Raw genomic sequence first — 24,660 nt, 5'->3', positions numbered from 1 at the left:
ATGTGACTGAGTGTGTGTGAGTCACATCAAGTTGGCCATGCCTACTCAATCACATGCCCCCCATCTAGCCACGCCCACCAAATCGGTAGTAAAAAAAATTGAAACCCACCCCTGTTGCAGTCACAATCCCACAAAAGAAGCCAGCACTATGCTTAACTGAAAGTCAAACAGAAACAGGAAGCACTTGGCCCAACACAACACAGATGATTAATTTCAGATATTATCTCTCTGCGTGTTGGAACCAACAGCTACTTCTCCAGTCCTTCTTTGGGGTTTTCATAAAGTGGGAACAAAGTTTATGAAACAACACAGGGCCTTCCTATCGGGCTCAAAATGTGTAAACTCTTTGAAAACTCCCCCAGTATTTACATTAAAGCATCTGTACAAATTTGCTGTATCAGATCCAAGTTCCTTTCTTCTGGTGGGCATGTGGAGAAGCAAAGAAGTACTGGACTAAGATAAAGATATGGGTGGAAAAGATGATAAAACAACGCACTGAGTTAAAGCCAGAAATATTTTTGTTGCAGATATTACCAGAAACTTATAATTAAGAGAATACACACTTATTCATATATTAACTGCAGCTAGAATTGCATTTGCACAATATTGGAAAAGTCCCCCTTCTCTATTCTGATTCTCCAAGGGTGTGACCAAATTCTATAAATTATAATTTATTTGCTATAGGCCATAACTCTTCCTTACTTTCTCTTCTTCCAGGGTACAGACTCGGCACTCCAGTATTACACATTTATGGTGAATTTCCAGGTTGGCTTTTTGAAGTTTGGCAATTTTCTCCATGGTTTTACAGAGGTTCTCCAGGTAGTGTAGTCCGGGTCCTGGCATGGGGCGGGATGCTGGCTGCTGTGCCTAGAAAATGACATCATGCAGAATTCTGGAATTAGGACCCTTCCCACAAATAATATTTTCTCTGGCCTTCACATAATGTGCGGGAAAACCAATTGAACTATCCAACTTCTTCAACGACTCCAGGGATGGAAAACTCACAAACATATTTGGTAAACTGTTGTCCTATTGGAAAACCCATTCCTTTTGTTGGTAGACTAAAGATTTCCTTATATTTAAATCAAGTCTAGATAGCTGCAACTTATACCATTACTATTACAGCTACAATTTCTGGTCCTAGTTCCTGTGGTAATTCTGGTGCACTTTTTCTGAAGTTTCCTTTTCTGTTCATTCCAACACTCACCTCTTCTTTTCTTTTCTTCTCCTCAAGGATGCTGCCGCCTGAGGTAGTTTGACTGCATCCTCCAGAAGCCTCATCCAGAGCCGCCTCAACACTCACTGGATTCACTCGCTGCAGTAAAACGTGATTTATTGAACAAGTCATTAATGGCCTGGTTTGCACAGTGATAACCAGCATGGCAATGTAGAAATTAGAGTATAGGCTCTTAAGAAAATAACCAAACAGAAGAGATAGCATTTCTATAGAAAAAAGGACTTGAAATATTGTAGCTTGCAGCTATTTAAAACAGTGGAATTTATCAGTAGTGTCCGAATAGCAAATTTAAACCCAATGCTTTACAAGTATATTAGAAGATGCAGTACTTATTGTAGAATCAAAAACCTCTTTAAATTTGAGAGTCAAAAGCAATCTTTGCTATAACTAAATCTTTGTTATACACCTGTGGGATTTCATCAGCAGGAATATAACAAATAAAGTGGCCAGGATTACCCCAGAAACCTGAACTTATATTTCCTTACTAGCCCAAGTAGATGTTTTGCTGATGACTAATTAATCATCCTTTTATCCTGCCGCTCCCCCATCCATCCAAAATACAACCAGAGGGAGGAGGAACTTGGGTGGTGATACATGCAGGTGAAATAAGATGATGTAACACAACAGCTATGGAGAACAGGAACACAATTTCTCCAAATGTAATTTTGGATCAGCCTGGAATTCAGCTCCTCATGTCTTATACTACCTTGTCTGCTTCATGGTCTCTCTAGGACCTTCCTCACTGCCAAATATTTAGTCACTCCCTGGATCCACATATTGCATTTTGCCATTGGCAAACACTTTACTTTGGACAGGAGCTATTATTGACTCCCTGCTGTCAATTCCTGTTCCAGGCAGCCAAGAATAACCGAAGCTGAGTTGCAGATTTTGAGGAAAGCAAGCAAAGATCACTGTGTTTGCCTCAAATGACACCTCAGAACCTCAGCAAACTTTTAGATAGGTAAACTTCAACTCCCAGAATTCCTCAGCCATGGGGATTCTGGGGATTCACATTTCTTAAAAAAACATAGCCTTAAAAAGGAAATTTCCACAAATATCCACTTTCCTAAACTTTCTGTCCCCCATAAGGTTTTGGACTTCAGTTTCCAGAACTTTTATCCAGCATAATCGAACACTGGCTGCTCCTGGGAGAAGAAAATCAAACCTTCCAGAAGGCATTCAGGACTTTTCAGAATATTCATAGCATCCAAATGTGACAGCAAAAGTTGAATCTTCCCGCTTATAGTTCATTATAATTCCTGATCAGGCAGGAGGTTTGTTGACTTCAACTCCCAGCCACTATGACTGGCTGAAGAATTCTGGGCGTTGAAGTCCACAAGTGGCCAAGGTTGGACAACTGAGGTTAAAGAATTCCTACTGGTGGGATCTAGGAGGAGAGACTGTCCTTGTCAGAAAGTGCCAAAAGGTGACCACCTGATCCTGGGCCATTGCACCCGTCATAAATACGAACCAGTTGCTAAGTGCCTGAATTTTGATCTCCTCTCCATGGGGAGGCTGAAATGATCGTAAGTGTGAAAAATAGTCCTAAGCCACTTTTTTCTGTGCCCTTCTAATTTTGAGTTGTCACTAAATGAATGGCTGTAAGTTGAGGACTACCTGTTATGGAACGGAAGCATCAAATCATGATTCAAATCCATACCAGGCCCTGAAAATCAACCTGTTGAACAAAGCGCGCTCTCTCTCTCTCTCCCTCCCTCTTTCTCTGTCTCTCTCTCTCCCTCCCTCTCTCCTTCTCTTTCTTTCTTTCTTTCTTTCTCTTTCTCTCTGTCTGTCTCTCTTTTTCTTTCTCTTCTCTCTCCCTCTTTTTTTCTTTCTTTCTTTCTTTCTCTTTTTCTCTGTCTGTCTCTCTTTTTCGTTCTCTTTCTCTTTCTCTCCCTCTTTTTTTCTTTCTTTCCTTCTTTCTTTCTCTTTTTCTCTCTCTCCCTCTTTTTTTCTTTCTTTTTTTTCTTTCTCTCTCTCTCTCTGTCTCTTTCTTTCTTTCTTTCTCTCTCGCTCTCTCTCTTTTTCTTTCTCTCTTTTGCTTTCCCTCTTTCTCTCTCCCACCCCTCCCCCTCCCTCCCTCCCTCTCCCTCCCTTCCTCTTTTTCTGTTTCTCTCCATCTCTCCCTCTCTCTCCCCCCACCGCTATTCTGTCTCTGCAATGGGAACCAACTTCTATCAATTACAATTTATTAGCTATGACTCTTTCTTACCTTCTCTTGTTCTAAGGTGCAGACCCAGCTCTCCAAGGTCCGGACTCGACATTCCAATACTTGTTGTTCATGTTGGATTTCCTTGTTGGCTTTCTGCAGCTTCACAATTTTTTCCATGGTTTTACAGAGGTTCTCCAGGGAGCGTAGACCCGGTCCTGGCATGGGGTGGGATGCTGGCTGTTGTGCCTAGAAAATGAACATCATGCAGAATTCTGGAATCGGGACACGCTCCAGAAATAATATTTTCTCTGGCCTTCACATAATGTGCAGGAAAACCAATTAAACTATCCAACGTCTTCAATGTCTCCAGAGATGGGAAACTCACAGCCTTATTTACTAGACTCTTCCCCTGTTGGAAAACCCATAACTTTGGTTGGTAAACTGCGGTCTTCTTGGACAGCTCTCACCATTAGAAAGATATCCTTGTGTTTTAAACCAAGTCTAGGTAGCTGCAACCAGTTATTACTATTACAGCTATCATTTCTGATCCTACTTCCTGTGGTAATGGAAAATAATTCTGGTGCACCTTTTCTGGAGTTTCCCTTTCTCTTCTTGAACATGGCCCATCATGGGCCCCTAAGTCTCCTCTCCAGGCCGAACATCTTGGTTCCTCCAGCTTATCCCAGGACATCAGGAATTTGTGCTAGCATTCCACACATACCCCGCACACATCAAGTGGACGTGAATCCTGGATGAATAGTTCAGCCTCTGCAAATATCCCATGAACATCTCAGGATCTTATATGGATTCACAGACTGCAGGAAGACCTGGTTTATGGAACAAGCCATTGATGGTCTGATTTGCCCAATGGTAACCAGCATGGTTTACAAGTATATTATAACATGTGGTACTTATTGGAGAATCAGAACTCTCTGCTGCAAACTAGGTCAGCAGAGAAAGAGTCTCTACCTGCAGGGATTTTGAAAGGTGAAGACACGGGGCCCTCTAGCAAGAGGCAGTGATGCAAGGCACATTCACAGGTGGAATTCAAGAGCATTTCCCATACGAATCTAACCCACCTGGCTAGTGGGAGGAGAGATTGAATAGTCCCAGAGGGAAGACACAGCTAATAATGATCCTTGGCTCTCTGACCATGCCCATCACCAGGAATGCCCTTGCAAAGCCCCTCCATTTCCAGTCCCCGCTGCCCCTGCTCCACCAGAGCAGTTTCAGAAGACTCCTCGGGTCAACTTGATCCAAGTGGCATCTTCCCAACACTCACCTCTTCTTTTGTTTTCTCCTCCTCAACGGTGCTGCCTCCTGAGGTAGCTTGACTGCATCCTCCAGAAGCCTCATCCAGAACCCCTTTAACACTCACTGGCTGGCATGGGTGGTGGCAGGACTTTAGCTCCTCCAAATCTGGAGTAGGTTTCTTGGGCATAAGCACGATGTTCTTCTGAGAGCTCTGTGCCACGTTGCCAAGCTTTCTTTTGACACAGAAATCCTGCCAGGCACAATCCAGAACGGGCAGTAGTATTTCTGGCCTTTCTTGGGGATGACCCTCCTGAACAGCTGGAACAGAATCATCTCCATCCAGGCAATCCAGAGAAAAGCTTTTTTCGGATTCCACCGGAGTCAAAGGGACGTGGTCACCACTGGCCAACTCCACGCCAGAATCTTCCGATTCAGATTTCAGAAGACGCCCACTCATGGGCAAGAAAGCCAACGGATGGGGAAGAGCATCCGTTGGAGACCCAGCCTCAGCCAATCTATCATTCCCTATGGTCATCTGGTGTCCAAGAACCAGACTGAGCCGAGATTGGGGTTGTGTGATCTGCAGCTTCCAGGACATGTTGACTGAGGTTAACACCACAGGGTTCTCAGCTGCTCTCCGGACACTCTCTGCAAAGAGAATGGAGACTGATGAATGGAAGCCACTCCCCTTCCACCAAGGATGCACAGAAACTATGTAAATAGAGTGGCTGGCCAGGTGAGAGCCATGCCTCAGCCCCTCCCCATGCTAATGATCCCCAAGAGCTTGGGATCAGCCACCTGAAGAAAGCTCCTGGCAACATTTGCATTCCAAAAATATTCCTTACAGGTACATGACTCAAGCAGCAGCCAAGTCTGGCCAGAAGAATGGAGAAGGCAGCCTGGAGAGGCTTCCCGAGAAATTATCCCTGGGGAAGTGCTTCTAGATTGTTTTATTTTTATTTATTTTATTTAGTTTGTCAAACATGTACAAGATAACAGGTATAAGTATGAACATGGACATGAACACAGGAAATGGATACGAAGAAATGGGAACAATAGGACAGGAATGGTAGGCACCCTGGTATGCTTATGCACGCCCCTTTACAGACCTCTTAGGAATGGGGTGAGGTCCACAGTAGATAGTTTAAGGTTAAAGGTATGGGGATTTGAAGATGTAACAACAGAGTCAGGTAGTGCACTCCAGGCATTGACTGCTCTGTTGCTGAAGTCGTATTTTCTGAAATCAAGTTTGGAGCAGTTTACCTTAAGTTTGTATCTATTGTTTGCCCGTGTATTATTGAGGTTGAAGCTGAAGGAGTCATTGACAGGTAGGACGTTGTAGCAGACAATTTTGTGTACTATGCTTAGGTCACCACCCTGCCTACTGTCCCCATTTATTCGTACCCATTTCCTGTGTTCATGTCCATATTTTTACTTATATCTGCTATCTCGTACATGTTTGACGAACTAAATAAAGAAATAGATAATTACACCATATCCCTAGATTGCAAAAAGTACCAGCTCTTCTGTTCTCTCTACCATTTGGTCTCAAACAGGGAGGAAGGAAACAGGCAGAGAAAATAGAGGGAAAGTAGTTTCCTTCCTTCCTTCCTTCTTTCTTTCTTTCTTTCTTTCTTTCTTTCTTTCTTTCTTTCTTTCTTTCCTTTCTTCTTTCTTTCTACTCATGCATTTTCATAAGGAAACTGTAGTGTGGCTTACTACGTACTGTTTGAGCCCTGCTGATGGTGGCTTATTAAATAAGTCAGTAATGAAACCAGGATTCAAGTACAATGTGCATCTTAAATTCCCCCCCCCCTTCTACACTTCCAGAATGGGTTATGATGGGAAAGGAGAAGAAGTCCTCACTCCATGTCTGCACAGACTACCTGCAGGCTGTTTTCTAAATTAGACTAGAAATTAAGGGCTCTGGGCTGCTGAGTCTTGTGTTTAAAATATAGAGCTGATGGTGATAGGAAGAAGGGTCTCGTGCAAACTTTCCAATACAACCATCCCAGTGAAGCAGTGAGATTTCTCTCCTAGACACACACTCAATTCAAGCCATTCATGAGCCACAGTGGTATAGTGATTAGAGTGCAGTACTGCAGGCTACTTCTGCTGCCTGCCAGTCGCCTGCAATTTGCAAGTTCAAATCTCACCAGGCTCAAGGTTGACTCAGCCTTCCATCTTTCTGAGATGGGTAAAATGTGAAAGGGATCATGGAGTCCTAGTGGACAACCATTTAAATATGAGCCAGCTGTGTGCAGCTGTGTGCAGCAGCCAAAAAAGCCAACAAGTTCTAGGCTGCATAAATAGAGGGATAGAATCAAGATCACGTGAAGAGTTAATACCATTTTATAAGGCCTTAGTAAGGCCACACTTGGAATACTGCATTCAGTTTTGGTCACCACGATGTAGAAAAGATGTGGAGACTCTAGAAAGGGTGCAGAGAAGAGCAACAAAGAGGATTAGGGGACTGGAGACTAAAACATATGAAGAACGGTTGCAGGAACTGGGTATGTCTAGTTTAATGAAAAGAAGGACCAGGGAAGACACAATAGCAGTGTTCCAATATCTCAGGGGTTGCCACAAAGAAGAGGGAGTCAAACTATTTTCCAAGGCACCTGAGGGTAGAACAAGAAGCAATGGGTGGAAACTAATCAAGGAGAGGAGCAACTTAGAGTTAAGGAGAAATTTCCTGACAGAACAATTAATCAGTGGAACAGCTTGCCTCCAGAAGTTGTGAATGCCCTAACACTGGAAGTCTTTAAGAAGACATTGGATAAAATCTTAGTCAACCAAAAAATTATAGGCCTATATCACTACTCAATACAGATTATAAAATTTTTACTAAAATACTAGCTAATAGGTTGATGTTGGTTACTCAGCAACTGATTTATAATGATCAAACTGGTTTTATACAAGGAAGACAAATGAGAAGTAATGTAAGACAAATTGTTAATATATTGGAATATTTGGGAAAGAATAACCAAGTCCCCGCAGCGCTTATATTTCTAGATGCCAAGAAAGCATTTGATCGAGTGAATTGGCAATTTTTAATGAAAACAATGCAAAAGATACAAATTGGAGAATATTTTCTACAATCAATCAACACAATATATCAGGAACGAACAGTACAAATTATAGTCAATGGAAGTTTAACAGAATCTTTTAAAATCGAGAAAGGTACAAGACAGGGTTGCCCCCTATTGCCATTATTGTTTATTATAACCCTGGAGTTATTGCTCAATAAAATTCGGCGGTCAGATGATTTACAGGGAATCAAGATTAGGCACCAAGAATATAGATTACGTGCATTTGCGGATGACTTGGTTATAACTTTAACCCAACCAGGGAAATCTACCAAGGTTTTAATGAATATGATTAATCAATATGGCCAAGTATCTGGGTTTAAAATAAATCTAGGGAAAACAAAGATGTTAGTTAAAAATATGAACACTAATCGAAGGGAAGACTTAGAAAAAATAACAGGATGTGAAATAGTTAAAAAGATTAAATATCTAGGAGTTTATATCTCAACTTCAAATGGGAAACTATATAAGTATAACTATGAGCCATTATGGCATAGAATACAGGTAGAGATGAAAAATTGGGGAAAATTACAATTATCTTTGTTGGGAAGAATAGCAGCAGTGAAAATGAATGTCTTGCCTAAGTTTCTATTTCTTTTTCAAATGATATCAATACTTAAAAAAGACGCAAATTTGCTTGAATGGCAGAAGGGTAGTAATTTGTTTGGGCAGGGAAAAAACGAGAATAAAACTTAAAATAATGCAAGACGTACGTGAGAGAGGAGGCTTGAAAATGCCAAATTTAAAACTATACTATGAAGCAATAGTTTTATCAATAATTAGTGACTGGATTAATTCAACAGAGGATAGGTTACTGAATATCGAGGGGCATGACTTGATATACAGCTAGCATGCTTATTTGATATACGACAAGAAGGTAGATAAGACATTCAAAAGTCATATATTAAGGAATGCTTTATTGCGTGTCTGGAAAAAATATCAATATAAATTAAATGATAAGATACCTATCTGGGCAATTCCCAGACATGCAATAGAGAACGTAAGTATAGCACAAAAACATGAAGTAACTACATATAGATAGCTTCTTACTATAGAAAGAGGTGTATTGCAGTTAAAACCCTTGAATGTACTAAAAGAGAAGGTAATCCAAACATGGTTTCAGTATGGACAGTTGCATGCCAGATGCAAAAAAAGATCAGAAAATTGGTATCATGCAAAATGAGGACAATCTACTAAAACAAATCAGGGATCAAAGTCAAATGCATATAAAAAGGTTATATAATGTATTAATAGAAATGGATTCTGAAACAGAATTAGTTGAAGACTGTATGATAAAGTGGGCACAAAAGTTTGAAGAACCAATAATGTTGGACACTTGGGAAAAGATATGGGTAAGAAATGTAAAATTTACACAAGCCCAAAACCTGAGAGATAACTTTTATAAGATGTTTTATAGATGGCACTTAGATCCTAAAAAATTGGCTTGCATGTATCCGAATTTACAACCTAAATGCTGGAGATGTGATTATGTTGATGCTACATATTACCATATATGGTGGACTTGCAAAAAGGTTAAAGCATTTTGGATAAAAATATGGTGGATTATGCAAAATATTTTTAAAAAGAGGATAAAGTTTACCCCTCAGTTATTCTTGTTAGGCAAACTACTGATTGTACTGTTATAGAGACTAATTTGATTTTGAACCTAACAACGGCAGAGAGACTGTTGGTGGCGCAATACTGGAAGAAGGAAGATTTGGCTACTATTCAAGAATGGACATTAAAAGTAACAAACTTAGCAGAGATGGCTAAAATATCAGCAAATCTTAAGGATCATTCAGATGAGAAATACAAACTGGAGTGGAGAAGATGGATTGACTATATTCAAAATAAATACAGGACTAAAAAATTCCAGACAGTTTAAGATTGAAAAAGCAAGGAATGATATAATTTGTTTATAGTTAGCTTAACAAAAGAGGCAGAGGAACTAGATATCAAATTGCCAACATGCGCTGGATCATGGAGAAAGCTAGGGAATTCTAGAAAAACATCTACTTCTGCTTCATTGATAAGCTAAAGCCTCTTTGATTGTGTGGATCACAACAAATTGTGGCAAGTTCTTAAACGCTGTCAGAGTTTTGGCAGTGTGACTAGTATTATGTGATAAACTCAGGAGCGAAAACACAGCACAGAGAGCTTTAGTCAATTAACAGTGGTTTATCTACAAATATATACAGACATATACATGCAGGAGATAAATTCCCTTACCATTCACTACAGACACAAGGAGAGAACTGAATACATACTGAGAGAAAGAGAGAAACTTCCAATGCCCACATATATAGAGACTCCTCTTAAAACAGTAAATGACTTGTGTGGACCCCACCAGAGTCTTAAAGAAGCGATACCATAGCTGCAATGAATCAGCCACATTGCATTAGCTTACTGATTACAGCTTACAACTTTACATCAGCTGGCAACTATTAAATCCTCAGTACCTTGACAAGATGGGAGTACCAGACCATCTTATTTGTCCCTTGAGAAACCTATATGTAGGTCAAGGAGCAACAGTAAGAACAGTAAGAAATGGAGGTAGCATTTTCCTGGGCTCCAAGATCACCGCAGATGGGGACTGCAGCCAAGAAATTAAAACACGCTTGCTCCTGGGGAGGAAACTGATGGCAAATGTAGACAGCAGACTAAAAAGCAGAGACATCACCCTGACAACAAAAGTGTGTCTAGTCAAGGCTATGGTTTTCCCAGTTGCAATGTATGGCTGTGAAAGTTGGACCATTAGAAAGGCTGAGCACGTTGAACTATGGTGCTAGAGAAGACTCCTGCAAGTCCCTTGGACAGCATGGCGATCCAACCAGTCAGTCCTAGAGGAGATCAACCCTGACTGCTCTTTAGAAGGCCAGATCCTGAAGAGGAAACTCAAGTACTTTGGCCACCTGATGAGAAAGAAGGACTCACCGGAGAAGAGCCTCATGCTAGGAAAGATTGAGGGCAAAAGAAGAAGGAAGGACAGAGAATGAGGTGGCTGGATGGAGTTACCAAAGCAGTCGGCGTGAGCTTAAATGGACTCTGAGGGATGGTAGAGGACAGGAAGGCCTGGAGGAACATTGTCCTTGGGGTCGCAGTGGGTCGGACACGACTTCATAACTAACAACATTAGTACTTCAAATGATGGTTTAATTCAAACTCCACAAAAGAATTGTTAAACCGTCTACATAAAATCAGGTTTTTTAAAACAGGGAGAACACAATCTTACTTCCAATCAGCTGACCTATCCAGCAGGAATTTCTGAAATCCTTATTTTTGTAATTTCAACCCAATGCTACTTTCTAGTGAGCCACGCACTCCTCTAGCTATGCAACAGCTCTTCAAATATTTGAAGATCTCAACAGCTGTGTAACCTTTCTAGCAATGAACACTCCTGGACTGCATGAGTTGAGGTCTGATTTTCTTTTTTTTTTAAAGGCATCCAGCATTCCTTCCCACCTCGACAGACAGCTATACCAAGAGTGAGCAGAAGTGACACTCGCTTACTCAAAGACATCAGCCTCGTGTTTACAAAGAGAATAAATGCACAGTGCTCAACCCATACATCGTTCCAAAATTGCCATTTTGGGTGAGGAAACATGATATGTATTTGTGCTCCATCTCAGCCTTTTAAAAAGCCGCATTCCTTCATTAAATGAGAAGTTATTTCCTTCTGTCTCGGGAAATTCTCAACCATCCAGGTCAGGGGGATGCAATCTGCAGCTCTGGAGCCACGTGTGGCTTTTTCATCCTTCTGCAGCTTTCAACCTGTGGCTCCTTGTCATTCAAAATATGTGTCAAAACTGCCAATGTGCGACACCCACTGGTAAGTGATTTATTGAGCCAAGCTATTTCAAGTGGGCTACAATAAAGAATGCACCCAAAATCCAGAATCCATGAAGGAATGAAATTTGGGGAATCGTGGCTATCAGCGGCAGCTGCATTACTGGACTGCTGTTGCAGTCCTGTGATGAAATTGATTTTCAATGTTCAGTAACGGTTTGTTTCTGTTTAATAAGGAAATATCACTGAAAAAAATGACCCAATGGGGCACGTTGCCTAGGAGCAACTAAATATTGCTTGTAAAAATGAGACACGCTTTGCTTATTTTAATTACTTGTCCTGTTTTGTTTTTACTCACTTTTATTTTTTTAATGTGCTTTTGTCTATACCTCTAGTCTGACCGTAATAATAAAAACGCTATTCTTCTATTGCAATGTTTCCCACCCTTGGCAAGTTTAAAGCAAGTCTGGACTTCAACTCCCAGCTATGCTGGCTGGGGAATATGGGAGTTGAAGTCCAGACGTCTTAAACACTGAACTAAAGTACATTGAAGTAGGTGTTATTTTAAGGCTGTAAGTTTTGCTTTATTTTTATGCTTTGGTTCCCTTCAACAACTTGGAGAGATGTTTGGTCAGAAGACCAGTTTAAAAACCTTCAAAGCTTATTGGTAAATAATATTTTAAAAAGCCACTGGCAACCAAGCCATTACTTCCCCATCTTCGTCTTCCTCTTTTTGCTTAAAGTTTTTTTTTTAAATATACATCAACATTATTACAAGGACAGTGTGACATCTGAGTGTCATTCATTTTGACACAAAAATAATATTGATGCCAATGAGAATGACTACATTAAGCAAACTCATGTGCTTCTAATGTTATCCTTCTTTCTTCAGTTATTCAATATTTGCTACACCCTTATAATAGTGATAGCCGTGGTGGAGAACCTATGGAACGTGTGCCAGAGGCAGCACGGAGGGCCTTTTTTGTTGGCACACGCGCCATCGCCAGCTACTCTTCTGGTTTCTGGTGCACATGGTTTCCAGCTGGACTTCGTAGGCGCTGGAGCACAGAAAATGGCCTGAAAATGGCCCCCCAAATGCCCAAAGAACCAGGCTATTTTTAGGGTCATTTTCAGACCGTTTTTGGTCCAAAAACCAGCCTAAAAACAGTCCCCAAAATGGCCAAAAAGCCAGGACCAACTGATCTTCAGGTTTCTGGCACTCGGGCGTGCACACATGCACAGGCATTCTGGTTTGGGCACTCGGTGCTGAAAAGATTCACAATCACAGGTAATAGCATTATTCGTGTGTGTGTGTGTGTGTGTGTGTGTGTGTGTGTGTGTGTGTGTTGCATTTGTGCTGATAAATAAATAAATGGAGACTAGTATAAATCTATTTCAAGCTACTTAGGTTTCATCAACTAGCCATACCCTTACTGGGATTTGAACCTGGGCTGTTTTTACACAGTAGGCAGTTGTATTAGCCTCTAAGCCACAAGCTCTCCTCCCTTATCAGCTGAGCCAAGGAAATAAGTAAGTGTTATGTCATAGCACCTGGTATGCTCAAATACGGGAGGGAGCATACTGCTACACACACACACACACACACACACACACACAACATAACATATATGGGGGCGTGCAAAAGCACACCAACATGCCTATCATCCCTATCGTCCTGTCCCCATTTACTTTTACTCATTCCTTGTCCATGTTCATACATACCTATTATCTAATACATGTTACATTAAATAAATAAATAAATAAGTAAGTAAATAAATAAATTTATATCTTCTTCCTGGCATGCAAGCTCAGCCTTTGTAGCCCTCCTATAAATTTCCCCAGCTGGGCAGCCTGACTGAAGTGTAGAAAACGGCTTTGTTCACCGAGAGTTTCAGCCCTCACGTAGCTATTTATGGAAGGAAAACATCTGCCATCACTTTACAATTCGGAACATAACTGCAACCAGTGAAACTAGTACGGATCCATCAACTGGGTGAGCAGCCCTCTTCCACCCAACAAGGCAGCCAAATACTTAAAAGGGGAAGAAAGGAAAGAGAAGCCCCACAGAAAACAGAGGTTGGTGCTGGTGCTTTGATCCTCGCTCAGTTGGGCTGCCGCCAGAGTCTGTGAAGTCTCTTACGGCAGCACAGAATTACAGTTGCAGCCTGCTCGTCCAATCCGACTGCATGAAAACCCAACACGGACATCCCAGGAGTTGGAAAATGCTCTTAAGAGGCCGCAGTTCTGTACGCTTTTACCCGGGAGTAGAGAACACTGACTTTAGGGAAGATCTACTTCCAAGGGCAATTAAGAACAGTAAGAAATGGAGGTAGCATTTTCCTGGGCTCCAAGATCACCGCAGATGGGGACTGCAGCCAAGAAATTAAAACACGCTTGCTCCTGGGGAGGAAACTGATGGCAAATGTAGACAGCAGACTAAAAAGCAGAGACATCACCCTGACAACAAAAGTGTGTCTAGTCAAGGCTATGGTTTTCCCAGTTGCAATGTATGGCTGTGAAAGTTGGACCATTAGAAAGGCTGAGCACGTTGAACTATGGTGCTAGAGAAGACTCCTGCAAGTCCCTTGGACAGCATGGCGATCCAACCAGTCAGTCCTAGAGGAGATCAACCCTGACTGCTCTTTAGAAGGCCAGATCCTGAAGAGGAAACTCAAGTACTTTGGCCACCTGATGAGAAAGAAGGACTCACCGGAGAAGAGCCTCATGCTAGGAAAGATTGAGGGCAAAAGAAGAAGGAAGGACAGAGAATGAGGTGGCTGGATGGAGTTACCAAAGCAGTCGGCGTGAGCTTAAATGGACTCTGAGGGATGGTAGAGGACAGGAAGGCCTGGAGGAACATTGTCCTTGGGGTCGCAGTGGGTCGGACACGACTTCATAACTAACAACATTAGTACTTCAAATGATGGTTTAATTCAAACTCCACAAAAGAATTGTTAAACCGTCTACATAAAATCAGGTTTTTTAAAACAGGGAGAACACAATCTTACTTCCAATCAGCTGACCTATCCAGCAGGAATTTCTGAAATCCTTATTTTTGTAATTTCAACCCAATGCTACTTTCTAGTGAGCCACGCACTCCTCTAGCTATGCAACAGCTCTTCAAATATTTGAAGATCTCAACAGCTGTGTAACCTTTCTAGCAATGAACACTCCTGGACTGCATGAGTTGAGGTCTGATTTTCTTTTTTTTTTAAAGGCATCCAGCATTCCTTCCCACCTCGACAGACAGCTATACCAAGAGTGAGCAGAAGTGACACTCGCTTACTCAAAGACATCAGCCTCGTGTTTACAAAGAGAATAAATGCACAGTGCTCAACCCATACATCGTTCCAAAATTGCCATTTTGGGTGAGGAAACATGATATGTATTTGTGCTCCATCTCAGCCTTTTAAAAAGCCGCATTCCTTCATTAAATGAGAAGTTATTTCCTTCTGTCTCGGGAAATTCTCAACCATCCAGGTCAGGGGGATGCAATCTGCAGCTCTGGAGCCACGTGTGGCTTTTTCATCCTTCTGCAGCTTTCAATCCGACTGCATGAAAACCCAACACGGACATCCCAGGAGTTGGAAAATGCTCTTAAGAGGCCGCAGTTCTGTACGCTTTTACCCGGGAGTAGAGAACACTGACTTTAGAGAAGATCTACTTCCAAGGGCAATTACGATTGCTCAACTACCCCGGCCAATTTCAAGAAACTGAGCCCGGCCTTCTTACTACCAACCTGCTTTCTGCCTACTGCCAACCTGCTTTCCATTGAGGATCTGCATACTGCACAAGTCAAAAAGAGGGCTGTGAAAATATTTACAGACCCCTCACATCCTGGACCATAAATTGTTTCAACTCCTACCCTCAAAACGACTCACTGCACACCAGAACAATTAGACACAAAAACAGTTTTATCCCCCCTGAACGCCATCACTCTGTTAAACAAATAATTCCTCAACAGTCAAACTATTTACTAAGTCTGCATTACTATTACTATTAATCTTCTCTTCATTCCTATCACCCATCTCCTCCCACTTATGACTGCAGGACTATAACTTTGTTGCTTGGCCATCACACTTGAAGTTCTGAACCATTTCTTAGAACTAAGAAGAAATTTCCTGACAGTTAGAACAATTAATCAGTGGAACAACTTGCCTCCAGAAGTTGTGAATGCTCCAACACTGGACGTTTTTAAGAAGAAGTTGGACAACCATTTGTCTGAAGTGGTGTAGGGTTTCCTGCCTAAGCGGGGGTTTGACTAGAAGACCTCCAAGGTCCCTTCCAATTGTTATTCTATTCTATTCCACTCCATTCTATTTCAAGAAACTGAGCCCAGCCTTCTCATTTAAATAAGAATAACAATTTAAATAACAATGTTTTGTTGTATTTGTAATCATATTTTTCCCAAAGGATATGGCGGCACAATAATGAAGGTGTTGGAGAAGGAGGAAATAAAAGTTTTAATCCCTCTTCTGCCATGCTGGCTTTTCTCTCTTAGCTTAATTTACAATTGCCAGTTTGTTCTTGGAAAGCCAGTTTAAAGGTGCCAGGCTAGAAAGCAGGAGACCGAGAGTTCTAATCTCGCCTCAGCCATGGAAGACAGCTGAGTGACTTTGAGCCAGTCAAATTTTTCTCAGATCAACACACCTCACAGGGTGGTTGTTGTGGAGTAATTAGGAAGAAGATGAATGGGACATGTTACCAGAGGTGGAATTCAGCAGGTTCTGGAGAAAGGGTAGCGCAAATTTTGAGTAGTTCAGAGAACCAGTAAACACCACCTCTGACTGGCCCCGTCCCCATCTATTCTCTGCCTCCTGAGTCCCAGCTGATCGGGAGGGAATGAGGATTTTGCAGAATCCTTTCCCTGCCCCACTCACCAAGCCACACCCACAGAACCAGTAGTAAAAAAAATTGAATCCCACCACTGAGCTGCCTTATGCTGCCTTGAGCTGTTGCAGAAAACCCAGACTACAAATCTAACAAATAACAAAGCAACCACAACGCCATTCACTGGCTTGGTTAACATAACACACTGCACCATAACGTGGCTTGTTTGTTTGGACTTAGCATGTTTGATCTAGCTAATGACGGTTTAGTCATTTAATCCTAGTTCATTGACTAAACCTGCCTTAGCACAAGGTATGAAAGCTATGATCCCATCCACTTGCATCTAGGTTTTTATGTGCGAAAGCAGATAATGGTGCGTAGGGGGAGGGCGTGTGCAGGCAGAAAGCTAACCTAGAAAAGCTCTCTCTTTCCCCCTCTCCCCCGCCCCTTCTCCCTCCCCCTCCTTTCCTACAGGAAGAGATACATACAGGAAAGGCTCACACTTCCTGAACACTTGGAACGATATGGACAATGCTACAAAGAGTAGACCCCCACCCCCAAAGCAGAGCAAACATATCCCAGGAACAGTTAAGCCCTTGCATTAATATGAAGAAACAGCCACGCTCAAAGGAAAAAAACAAAATGCAAGTTTGGTCCAAATCCAGATTTCTAATCATTGGAGATGAAAATGAGGAAGGGGCTGCAAACTTTTCTTGAAGGCGACTCCACATCCAAGTGGCAGAGGGCCTGCTTTTGGGAAGCACCTCGGTCAAACGCAGCTTTTCCAAATGTTTTAATATGAAGGGCACACCTTCCTCAAAACTTAACATGACCTGTCTGTAATCCCCTCCCAAAACGTGAAACAGCTCCCAGCACTGAGTCCGTGTGGTGTCAGAAGAATTTGGCTTCTAGACATACTGCAAGGGTGTCAACAGATCCCCAAAGCCCACGGCCAGCTGGACTGAAATACAAACGTGGCTGGAAAAGATGATACAACAACAGATTTGACTTAAAACCCCAAATATTTATGTTGGGGATTTTACCAGAAAACCAGAGGTGAAATCCAACAGGTTCTGACAGTTTCTGGAGAACCGGTAGCGAAAATTTTGAGTAGTTCAGAGAATCGGCAAATGCCACCTCTGGCTGGCCCCAGAGTGGGGCTGGAATGGAGATTTTGCAGTATCCTTCCCCTGCCATGCCCACCAAGCCATGCCCACCAAGCCACATAATGCCCACCAAGCCATGCCCACAGAACCGGTAGTAAAACGATTTGAATTTCACCACTGCAGAAAACTATAGCAAAGAAAATGCACATTTGATTAACCATGTTGTAACGGCCGCTAGGATTGTATTTGCACAAAAATGGAAAAGTGGAGAGATCCCTACAGAGGAGAATATGATTAGGAAAATACTAGAATGTACAGAAATGAATAGATTGACATTGGCTATCAAAGAGAAAGAGCAAACTGATTATTCTACAAATTGAGAATCATTTTGTTTAGAGAATAGACATGAGAATTAATAGTAAAAGAAGTTGTATAAAATATAGAAAACGTATTAATAGTCAATATAATTAATAGTTAAATAAAATCATGATGAGGATTGTTATAGTATCAGACATTTAAGGAATTAGAAATTAAGCTAACAATAGATTAAACAATGAATATGATTGTAAATTTTAATTGTTGGCAGAAAATATTTGTACCCAGATGACACACTGTTTAATGAAAAATGGATTGTTTATATTAAAATAAAATTTAAAAAATTAGCAGAAAAAAAGACTATCAGATCGGTATCAAAGGACATTGCATTCTATTTTTGCATGCAGACCTTCAAATACCATTAAGAGCAATCTTCCCTGCAAGACAGTTCACAAACACTCATTTAATACAACACCACACCACACCACACAACACAACACACCAGCAGAGTTGGAAGGGACCTTGGAGGTCTTCTAGTCCAACCCGCTGCCTAGGCAGGAAACCCTATACCATTTCAGACAAATGGCTATCCAACATCTTCCTAAAGACTTCCCGTGTTGGGGCATTCACAACTTCTGGAGGCAATTTCTGTTCCACTGATTAATTGTTCTAACTGTCAGGAAATTTCTCCTCAGTTCTAAGTTGCTTCTCTCCTTGATTAGTTTCCACCTATTGCTTCTTGTTCTACCCTCAGGTGCTTTGGAGAATAGTTTGACTCTCTCTTCTTTGTGGCAACCCCTGCTATCATGTCTCCCCTAGTCCTTCTTTTCATTAAACTAGGCATGCCCAGTTCCTGCAACTGCTCCTCATATGTTTTAGTCTCCAGTCCCTAATCATCTTTGTTGCTCTTCTCTGCACTCTTTCCAGAGTCTCCACATCTTTTTTACATCGTGGAGACCAAAACTGGATGCAGTATTCCAAGTGCGGCCTTACCAAGGCCTTATAAAGTGGTATTAATCCCTCACGTGATCTTGATTCTATCCCTCTATTTATGCAGCTAGAACTGTGTTGGCTTTTTTGGCAGCTGATACACCCAGATGGCTCCTATTTCAATGGTTGCCCACTAGGATTCCAAGATTCCAGTTACTACTATGGAGCAAAGTGCCACCTATACTGTACCTGTGCATTTTGTTTTTCTTGCCTAAATGTAGAATCTTACTCTTTTCACCATTGAATTTCATTTTGTTAGATAGTGCCTAATTTATTTATGATTTATGATCCATCAATTAAATTTTCACATGGGAACAGCTATTTTTGGCCAATAGCAAAGTTCACAGCGCAAGTTCCTTCTTTGTGCTTCCATGCTATATGTATAACTGGAACTTCTAGCGTCAATCATCCAACACTGTTCTGATATGCCAGTAATGAATTCAGAACTTACATTGTCCCATTAATGGCTGGATAACCTGTAAGAGACTATTAATCAGCAATGAGCAAATACAGTCCATAAAGCGAATGCTAAAAATTGAACCAGGAAATCTCCACTGGTCCCCTTCTAACAAGCATTACAACACATGCTAGCTAGAAGGGGCCCAGTGCAGATTTCCTGCAATTAAGAATTACAATTTTTATAAGATTCAGTACTACTTTAAATACAGGCGCACAAGCTGTCTATGCAATATGCAGTTCAGTTGATGGCATCTTTAAGAATCCTATAAGAGTAAATGGATTTTCCAAACTTGGGGGTTCATTTATGAATGGGGTGGCAAGAACATCTCTATTCATTTCTCGAGACCAGTTTTTTCCCCAATTTTACTCAAATTAGTTACCCTGATACCAATCTGTGGTATAATGTAAGGTGGAGATCAAAAGGGATAATAAAACTTTCCCCAAAGCGTGTATGTTCACCCTTTTGCTAGCAAGTGATAACAATGCTTTCAAGCTTTATTGTACATATGATAAGTTAGCACAGGGTCGGCAACCTTAAACACTCAAAGAACCACAAAGGTCCTAACCAGAGGTCCCCCGTTTGGTTCCCCCACCATAGAGTCTCCTCCTAGCACGGCATCATTTTTCCTCTACCTGTCCTAACCGAAAGCCCTATCAATTGTGGAGCCGACCTGTGACAGCAGAACCACAGCAGAGGGATGAAAGAGCCACATGCGGCTCCAGAGCCGCAGGTTGCTGACCCTTGAGTTAGCATGAAGAAGGCAGAGAATGAGGAACACAATTAAGCAAAAAACCTGGAAGTTTACTCAGAGACTCCTGCTTTGAGAACTTTACACTACTATGCAGATTTTCAACTAGAAACACCAACTCAAGCATCTGGTTAAAGCTCAGAGCTTTTATAAGCTGAACTTGCTCAAGGAACAGTGAGGTTTATTAGCAAGTGACTTGTTTTATGAAGGCATTCTTAACAAGTGTTTAATTTTAAAGTAAACAGAAAAGTAAGAAGGGAGAGAGGCTACTGTGGTTTCTCCTTAAGAATGTGGCTATGCTGCTCCCAGAATAAGTGTCTGTATATTAAAACTATCTTGTAGAATTCCCAAATTGTTCAGGGTGTTATTTCAAGGATTATCATACAGCAATGTTTCTCAGCCTTGGCATTTTAAGAAGTGTGGACTTCAAGTCCCACAATTGCCCAGCTAGCCTGCCAGATAGAGAATCTCCATTTCCCCATTCCTGGGGAAAGGATACTGCAAAATCTCCATTCCCACCACAATCTGGGGCCAGCCAGAGATGGTATTTGCTGGTTCTCCTAACTACTCAAAATTTCCGCCACCGGTTCTCCAGAACCTGTCAGAACCTGCTGAATTTCACCCTGGGATTAGGCCACAACCAATCAACTGGTGATCAAAGTTTTGAGATGACCCTTGTGATTGGATCTCTAACCATGGGACTGGCAGTCTACTAACTGCTATCTAGAAATCTGGATAAATCTGGCTCCAAGCCAACGGGGACTTCCAAAGCCATCATCCTTCCACCTCTCCTATCTTGCAGGCTGGGTAATGCTCTAAGAAGGCAGGAGTCTCCAAACTTGGCAGTTTAAAGACTTACGGACATCAACTCCCAGAATTCCTGAGCCACCATGAAATACTGTGAGCTGATGTCACATCTGTCTTAAAGTTGCCAAGTTTGGAGACCCTTGCATAAGGCAATCTTTCTCAATTTAAAATGTGTGGACCTACAAATTCCCAGAATTTTGCAATATTCTTCCCCTGCCATGCCCACCAAGCCATGCCCACAGAACCAGTATTAAAAAAAATTGAATTTCACCACTGGCCTAATCTCCCATCCTTTTTTTTTTCTTTCCACAAACTGTTTTGAAAAGGCTGCTTCTTTTCCATATTGGATAATGAAAATGAAATGTTTGTATTGTCACTAAAAAAAAAAGAAAACAGCTGTTTTCCAGCTGAACCCAACAAATTGGCAGGAAAAACATGCCACAAATCACAGGTGTCAAAAGAGCTATATGGGTGGGACGTAGGAAATGGGCCTTTCCTGCCAAGGCACCCACCTTATAGATCATGCCCCCCTTCCCAAATGGGGGGGTGTCCATCCCTGATTTTCCAGAAATGTAACTTATGCCATCAGACTTGGGGCGGCGAGGGTGGCATAAGAAACTGGTGAGTTGCGAGGGTGGCTCCATTGCTGCTCTCTCTTTGCCTTTTAATCACAATTTTTAATTCTTTGGATATTTTTTTTTTTTGAAATAACATTTTGTAGTTGTACGCAACCCAGCTTCACAGTTTTCCTGAGATGGGGCAGGGAAGCATTTAAACAGGAATATATCAATCAAATTTGTGCTCACACACTACAGCATCTTTGCCCTGTTTTAGGGGACTTTAGGTGTTTCCTCCTCCATGCAATCCTGGAGCAGATGTGCTGAATAAGGGGGTCAGATTTGATTTCTGTGCCCTGCAGTACAAAGCATACCTGTGTGAATCGGGCACTGAAAAATGAATCTCCATAAAGAGGTCCAGGAAACAAACCAACCACATTTCACCCTGTGTGGTTTGACCTCAAGGCCATCCCGTCTAGGCTCATTCTTGGAAGCTCATCTACCAAGACCTCCTCAGGTCTCACTTCTAGCAGGACAATCCTGACCCCCTGATGGCTGAATTGTGAATCCTGTTAGCCGCTGGGGCAATTTAAAAAAAAGCTTTTTAGTGAATCTAATTGAAGGAGGGCAGCAGCCCAGGTGCTTCAATCTGCTTTTCTCTTAGCCCTATTATTCTCCCAGCCAATCATTTGCTGCTGATGGAAAATGGAAAGAGTTGCAGCCAAGGTCTCTGGGGGAGGCGCGTTTTTGCGCCCTTGATTTAGCTACCTTATGTGTGTCTCCCACACTTCTTCTACCACTGCGTGGAATGGCCTTCCCTCATAGCATGCCTTTATTCACTTTAGATAGACAGAGAGATATATGAGATAAATGATAGACAGAGAGATATGAGATAGATAAGACAGATATAGATATATAGATACAGATATAGATCTATGCCTTTATTCATTTATGAAATATAGATAAACCTTTATTCGCTTATTTTATATAGAACTGCCGCCCATCTAGCAACCGAGCGGCTCCGGCGTCTTTCAGCAAGAGAAAAGCTACCCTGAAACTTTACAGGAAACCGGGGGGAAGCGGACCCACCCGCAGGATCGCCGCCCAGGCTCCTTGGCTCCCTTCGGGCAGGCAGCGGCGATTCCAAGCGCCCGGCCGGGCGCGCTGCACGGGAGAGCCGGGAGTCCGGCAGACAAGGCTGGGCAGGGGGAAAAGGCTGCCCCGAAGGAGACCCCACACTTACCGCCGGGGCTGCAAGGAGGCAACCGGTAGATGCCCCGCCTGGGAAACATCCCGAAAGGAGCGAGGCGCCGCCGACACCGCTTCCGACTCCGCCACCAATGCGCCGCCGAGACCGCTGCGAAGTCCGAAGCGAGCCCCGCGCGAGAGGAACGCAGCGAGCGCTTCCAGCCGCCCCTCCGGCCGTTCGACCTGCTAGGCGGAGCCCGCGGGGCGTTTTCTGCCGGGAGGGGCTCCCAAGACGCCGCCAAGGCTGCTCCCGGGGGCCGCCAGGAGACGCCCCCACCGCCCTGGAGGAGTCGAAGGCGGCAGGGGAGCCAGGGGAGCGAGGCGGGCGGGCGGGCGGAGGAAGGCCGAAGGAACTCCGGTAGGGCGCCTCCGCCGCGGTCCGGGATGGGGTTTTCGCTCCGCGGCGAGCGTCCCGAGCCTCGGGTGCCCTCCCTCCTCCCCTTCCTCTTCCCCCTCTCTCCTCTTCTCCTCCCTTCTTCCTCCTCCTCTTCCTCCTCCTTCCCCCTCCTCTTCTTCCTCCTCCTCTCTTCTCCCTCTTCTTCCTTCTCTTCTTCTTCCCCCTCTTCCTCCTCCTTTCTCCCCCTCCTCTTCTTCCTTTTCTTCTTTCTCCTCCCTCTTCTTCTTCCTCCTCTCCCTCCCCTTCTTCTCCCCCCTCCCCCTCCTCCCCCCTCCTCCTCTTCCTCTTCCTCGTGCTGCGCTGAGCGGAGCCCGAGAGGTTGCACCCTCCGCTTCTGCTGAGCCCGCCCGGGCAGCCCGAAATCCCGGCAGAGGCGCGCAAGGAGAGGCGCCCTTCCCTCCGCCGCTTAGCCTAGCCTGGAACTCCCCCTTTGGCTTCTCTTCTTTTCCTGCGCTGGGAAAGCGAGGCGGCTCAGGCGAAGCTCCATCCCCAGAAGCCGCCGCCCGGAGCCAAGAGGAAAGTTCGCCTTGGCCCCGCGCCTTTCCCGCCCTTCGCTGCCCCACCTGGCGAGGATGAGGAGGCGAGCGCCCGAGAGGCGGGGAAGCCTTTCCAAATGAGGAGGAGACGTGCTAAGCCGGAGGCTCTGCGGCAGCCTCCATCGGAATAGAGCTGGAAGGGACCCTCAGAGGTCTTCTAGTCCAACCTCCTGCTCAAGCAGGAGACCTTCTACGATTCCAGACAAAGACTTCTCCAGTCTCTTCTTATCTCCAGCGATGAAGCACCCACAGCTCCTGGTCAATCTCTTCCGATTTCTGGTATTGACAGCATTGCTGGCCAAGGTCTAAAAAAACCAGCAGCATCCTTTGCAAATTGACTAAAAAGATGTTTAATCCGTTTATTTATCAGATATACATTCCACTGTCCCCCTAAAATAAACACTCCCTGCCTCCTTCTACATTTCCCGGAAACTAGCTTTGACACAATCCAACATCCTCCTGTTGTGCTGACTACAATCCCCATAGTCCCCAGCTAAAGGCCAGATTGAGGCCAGGTAGCCTTCTGGACTGGGGGCCCTTCTTTCTCACCACCTGTTGCCGAATTGCTGGAACTCCCATTCCCATCCAAGGCAGTCAAGAGCAGGAGAGGAACCAGGGAACTGAGTTCTAATCCTGCCTTAGGGGTGGAAGCTGCCTGGTGACTTTGGGCCACTCAAGTCTTTCTCAGCTCAATTCCTCTTAGGGGTGGGGGTTGTTGTGGGGGAAACAGGAGAAAGGAGGAGGATTAGATATGTTTGCCACCTGGAGTTATTTTTTAAAATAAGAAAGGCAGGGGTTTTTTTCCCTCTCTCTCCCACAAACAGACCACCTTTAAGCCTGAGTTGTTCTGCTTCCCTCCCCACCTGGAAAGGTTAGGTGCCCTCCAAAGCCTGTTGGGTGAACATTGCCAATGTTTTTCCTTATTATTAAGTCAAGGGAAAGCCTTCTGTGCAACCCGCTCTTCTTCCACTCAATGCACTACACACAGAGCCCAATCCTTAAAATAAACTGCCAGTGAACTTAATCTAAGAATATTATACTCCTTAAAATTGTTTACCATCCCCCTTTGCAATGCCTTGCCCTACTCTTTCCAATAGAACCATCCCTATTTTAATGCAGAGAAGAAGAAAGAACACACACACACACAC

At 43.3% G+C, this 24,660-nt stretch overlaps 1 protein-coding gene across 1 annotated transcript; it reads right to left on the bottom strand.

Annotated features, from left to right (window-relative positions):
- Positions 1 to 678: 678 nt before the first annotated feature.
- Positions 679 to 23,019, bottom strand: LOC116516839. The gene is made up of 5 exons (XM_032229468.1): positions 22,575 to 23,019; positions 4,672 to 5,291; positions 3,450 to 3,635; positions 1,208 to 1,315; positions 679 to 867 (listed from the first exon to the last, which is right to left on the bottom strand). The coding sequence occupies exons 1-5, from the start codon at positions 22,621 to 22,623 to the stop codon at positions 679 to 681; spliced, it is 1,152 nt and encodes a 383-aa protein (XP_032085359.1). The 5' UTR covers positions 22,624 to 23,019.
- Between the last annotated feature and the right edge of the window lie 1,641 nt (positions 23,020 to 24,660).

Source organism: Thamnophis elegans, chromosome 13 (genome assembly GCF_009769535.1).
Source record: "Thamnophis elegans isolate rThaEle1 chromosome 13, rThaEle1.pri, whole genome shotgun sequence".
Taxonomy (NCBI): domain Eukaryota; kingdom Metazoa; phylum Chordata; class Lepidosauria; order Squamata; family Colubridae; genus Thamnophis; species Thamnophis elegans.
Note: the sequence above shows the minus strand (reverse complement) of the source record. Positions and strands in the feature narration are given on the sequence as shown.